Raw genomic sequence first — 5,126 nt, forward strand, 5'->3', positions numbered from 1 at the left:
TTGGATTTGTCAATATGTTAATGCGTCACAACCATTACAAAATCAAATTAACTATAATTACTTATCATGGAAATAAGACTCGATTACTGTTTTGAATGTTCACAAAATTCATAGGACGCGTTATTTTAGCAAAATTATATATTGATGTAATAAATTTCATCGACTTCCCAAATAATTGAGATGCACCAAATATCTTTATATATAAGGACAATCTTAGAGAGCTATTTCCTCATCAGAAGCTAAATGTTCTTTCAATAGCTAGCTAAGCATGGAAAGCAAAAAATTCATGAGTTTATTTCTTGTTGTGTTTATGATCCTCTCCATCTTTTCTGCATCAGTATATGCTCAAGATTTTATCCCAGATACAGGTTTATGTCTGTTTAAAGGTGAAGCCTGTGGACTGGGTAAACTCCCTTCTTTTTTGTTGTAGATCGTCGTGCAGTGATTTGTGGTCTGGCGGTACGTGCATAGAAAGCTAATATGTTCTAAATTGGTTGATTGATTGATCATATATAGGCTTAATATGTTATTTGTATTTTTATGAATCTACATCTAGTTTGTTTGTTTTTGTTTTTGAATAATTAAGATCATTGAAATGTTATACTGATGATCAGCAACTACTAACTATTTGCAGGTCAAGTAATTTATTCTTGTTATATTGAAATGTTTGTATCTCTTTCTTGTTCATTTATAAAAAAAATTAAGTCCGATGTTCGCTTTTAATTTCTTGTGATTTATGTGTGTGTTTCTACGCGATTTCTTTTGAAATCTTAACTGTGTTAGTAAACCGATTCGGTAATGCACGCAAGTATCCTTTAATTATTTATTCAATACTTTTTTTTAATAAAACACAGCATAATTTAGTCTCCATCAATAATCTCTTGGAGTTACAATTACCAGCAAAGGATTGAGCTTTTGACTAGTGGGGGTAGCTGTATTTATATCTTCTTCCTCTCTTCCTGGTTTCAAACTCCACTTAAAATCTTGAATGCATCTAGCAATAACAGTGCAAGTAATCGAAAGTCCCTGCAAAGCTCCTGGACAGACTCTCTTTCCTCCTCCAAATGACATAGTCTTGTAAAGATCATTCGGATCATACTTACTGTCTAGAAATCTCTCGGGTTTCCATTTTTCCGGTGAGTCCCATTGTCTCTTGTCCATGTTACAACCATAGAGATTGATGGCAATCTGTGTATATATAGGAAAATATCGGATAATTAAAATTAGTTGAGCAATTTTAGCAGCAAGAAGAAAAATTTGTTCTTGGGTTTCCAGTTTTTCTATCACCTCAGTTCCAGCAGGAATGTCATACCCTCCTAGCTGAGTATCTTCATGTACGTATCTCAGAGGACTGACGGGGAAAGGGGGATGCCTTCTCAAAGTTTCATGAAAAACGGCACTTAAGTATGTCACCCCTGAAAACTGCTCCTCCGTGTATTTGTTGTTTCCGCATACCTTCTGAATTTCTCCGTAGAGGTGATCCTGATGGATTAGGACAGGAAAAAACGATCAAGGCCGTCAGGTTGAAACTAGCATTAATACAACTCTTGAACACCTAAATGGCTAAACCCATATCTAGAAAAGTACTGTATGACGAGTGAGTTGGGAAAGCTTACCTGATATTTTCGATTTTTTGCAAGTTCATACATGGCCAATTCTGCTGTGTCCACCGTTGTTTCGGAAGCCACAAGAATTGTCTCCCAGATCAACATAGCGAGGTGTGTCTTTGCCAGTGATTTTCCTTCGGACATCAAGCGATCCAGGTAACAATTTATTTCCTGTTTAGAAAGAAGTATTAACGAGTTCGTTCAAAGTAGAATAATTAACTAAACTTAAACTTGATACTGATGGAACCAGCCGTATACCTTTCCCGAAGAAATTCTTTTTTGTTGCTCCTCAATGAGTGTTTTCATCACTTCTATCCTGCGTGTCTCCATCCGTCCAATGTGCATTTCAAAGCTTTTATTAGGAACCCATCTCAGATATGGAAAAAAGTCTCTCCAATCCACCTCAGCTCCTCCTGACAGTGGATCCAACACTAGAGCCTTAAAGATCTCATTTCTGGACAAGGTTTCACCAAGCCCCTCGACGTATTTTGAAGATCCTACCGAATCCACTCCCAGTGCCTAAATTCGACCGGTTTACATCAAGATATTATACAAATAGACCACATTAGGACTAGAGAAAATTATTAAATTTTTATACACTGAATTGAAAGAAAAAGTAGATTACTTGTTTCAAAGCTAGACCAAAGATTTCTGTTTGGAGTATCCGTCTGAAATTTACAGGTTGGTCCACAGGATTTTCCTTTGCATGGGCATGTAACTGATGTGCTACATTATCTATCATGATGTCTCTGTGTGCACGATGTCGTCTCTGAGCACCGGCTCCCAACATGTGAGTGACTACATGTCGTCTTGCCATCTTATGGTATTCATTTGAGTCGCTTGTGATAATAATATTGTTTGTAAGTTTGTTCATTGCGTTTGTTTGCTTCCTCTTTGAAATAAATGAGAATTTAGTCACCATTGCCTGTAATAATCAAAATGAGCATGCAATTAATATATACTAAATGCATACGTAAAGTACTCTAATACTCATGTTCATTTTGTTAACCTCTTTGGCGAAATCAGTGCTATTAAGGACAACAATATTAGAAGCTCCTGCTTTGATGGAGTAAATAGGACCGTAGATTTCTGCCCAGTTTGCAAAAACATGGTGGGTAACCTTATCTTTTAGCTGCAATAGATTTCCTAATAATGGCAATCCAGGAACAACTGCATAAATTCAAAACAATAAACTGAATCAGGGACATATTTTTCTTTTAAATAAATATGAAATGTTGGTACGTAGAAGAAGAACATACCAGGAGGAGATGAACAAATTCCAGATAGCAAGTTCTTGTTTCTTCCTGTTCGATTAGTGAAATAGCATTTTAGGATGGTGAACAACCAAACAAAACCTATAACCAAGGTGATGACTAAAGGTATAACGAGGAAATGTATTGGATGATTAGGTTTATTAAGGAATTCCACGAACAGCCCCATTGATAAATTTATTAGCTATGATGAATGAATAATACTCTCTATGATGAATGAACAATACCAATACCATGAAAGGGGGCTTTGTGTTTATCCCAGATAACGAATGCACTTCCATCAAAAGTGAGCTTGGATGATGTCTCCCTCACGAAGAAACTTCTCTTAGTTACTCAATTAAAGACTTTCCAAGAGAAGTCTTTGCATATCCTTCAAATACACAAAGGCATCTGATTCCTTTTTTGCATTATTAGTTTGTAATTTGCAAAACCAAGTAGTAGTTAGATTAAACTATCATAATTATGAATTATTAAAATTATGAATATATAATATTCTCTTTAATAATTAGTGAAATTATTGCATTAGTCAACTATGTTAATTATGCCTAATCATAATCAATTAGAAAATTTATAATTACTCGACATATGATAATATCTTCTGCGAAGCTCAATTGTTTTATAAAAAATTATGAATGCTAGTGGAGTTTCTTACCAAGGCCCTTCCCAAGTTGTTATTGTTGTATATCGGCACAACTTGTTCTTTTTTTAATTTACCCCTGAATGTATACTCTGATGATGAGATACTGTTAATTGCTTTTATTGAAGGCGGATAGTGTTTGCCCCTTATTAAATGCATAACGAATGACGAATTAATGCAATAATTTCGATGCATTATTTTGGTTAATGTTAATTAAATTATGTAACCAATGCATATATGAACTTGTTTGCTTCCCAAATGATGGAGATAGCGCCAAATATATGCTTATATAAGTAAGGACATTCTTAGAGAGCTATTTCCTTATCCATCCAAAAGTATAAGACGAAATTTCTTTCAAAGTTTCAATAGCTTGAAATGGAAAGCAAAAAAATCATGAGTTTATCTTTAGTTTTGCTTATGATTTTCTCGACGTGTTTTTCTTTTGTGTATGCTCAACCCGAGTTCATACCAACGTTATGTGTGTATAAGGGTGACGCTTGTGGATTGAGTAATGTCCCTAACCTTTGTTGTGGGTACTCGTGCAGTAATTGGTGGTCTGGTACGTGTGAGTAAAGCTGGTTTTTTCTGAAGTGGTTGATTATATATGGGCTTAATATGTTCTTTGTATTTCTTGGGTATCTATATCTTTATATATTTCGTTGCGTTTTTGGTTCTTGAATAATTAAGATCACTGAAATGTTATATTGATGTTCAGCTTGTACTTGCCGCTATATGCAGGTCAAGTACTGCAACCAATTCTGGCTAGCTAGTACTTGATCAGTCGATTCATATCCATGCGTGATCAGTATCTTAAGCTACGTTGTTTTGCATTATGTAATCTGTACTATCTCTTTCTTGTTCATTTATGTTTGGGACCCGAAAACAAATCTTACCTCTTAATTAACTATACCGTTGCATCTTGATGAATCTGTTTTATATGCTTCGATTACTCTCAGATGAAGAAAATTGGGGGCATAGACGAACTTAACTTTTTTGTTTTAAATATGACTTAAGGGCACACTAAATTTTCTTACATTTTTTTAAATTTTTTTGCTCGATAAATTTATATCAAGAAGAAAGGCAAATTACAAAGCTGTAAATATCACCAAGCAGGGAAAAGGTAACGATGCGAGACACAAGTGCAAATACCACCATGGGGTAGTATTTACAGCTAACAAAGGGTGGCCTTCAGTCCTTTGTGGAAGTCGGGGTTTTCTTAAGTGGCCTTTTCGTTGGTCCATGGAGTGTCTAATTTCAAATATTAGAGTTGGAGAAACAAGTCAAAAAACTTCGGGGTCCCAAAATCACATTTAGAAAAAACCCAAAAACACGGAGAGAAATCCATGCTCGAATCTAGTCGGAGGATTAAATCCGAGCAAAAGTGGAAGCAACAGGAAAAGAAACTAAGTTTCTATTATTTTTTTTCCTTGTGGAGAGAGAGAACTAGAGAGAAAGTATTAGTTTGAAACTCCTGTCTCACTAGAAAATTTTAAAGCAGAACGGAGGCAACACAAAATTTTCTTAATTACTATCAAATCACTTGCAATCACTACAACAAACTTAACCTATTGTAGCACCCAATGATTATGGGATAAATTTCTATTATTATTG

The 5,126-nt window shown here is 35.0% G+C and overlaps 1 protein-coding gene across 1 annotated transcript; it reads right to left on the reverse strand.

The window, feature by feature from the left end:
* Positions 1–799: 799 nt before the first annotated feature.
* Positions 800–3,140, reverse strand: LOC113345845 (ent-kaurene oxidase, chloroplastic-like). Its single transcript, XM_026589508.1, has 7 exons — positions 2,867–3,140; positions 2,617–2,777; positions 2,233–2,532; positions 1,866–2,126; positions 1,617–1,778; positions 1,288–1,482; positions 800–1,188 (listed from the first exon to the last, which is right to left on the reverse strand). The coding sequence occupies exons 1-7, from the start codon at positions 3,045–3,047 to the stop codon at positions 871–873; spliced, it is 1,578 nt and encodes a 525-aa protein (XP_026445293.1). The 5' UTR covers positions 3,048–3,140; the 3' UTR covers positions 800–870.
* Positions 3,141–5,126: the final 1,986 nt, after the last annotated feature.

The sequence above is a fragment of the Papaver somniferum genome, unplaced genomic scaffold (genome assembly GCF_003573695.1).
Source record: "Papaver somniferum cultivar HN1 unplaced genomic scaffold, ASM357369v1 unplaced-scaffold_84, whole genome shotgun sequence".
Classification (NCBI taxonomy): Eukaryota; Viridiplantae; Streptophyta; class Magnoliopsida; order Ranunculales; family Papaveraceae; genus Papaver; species Papaver somniferum.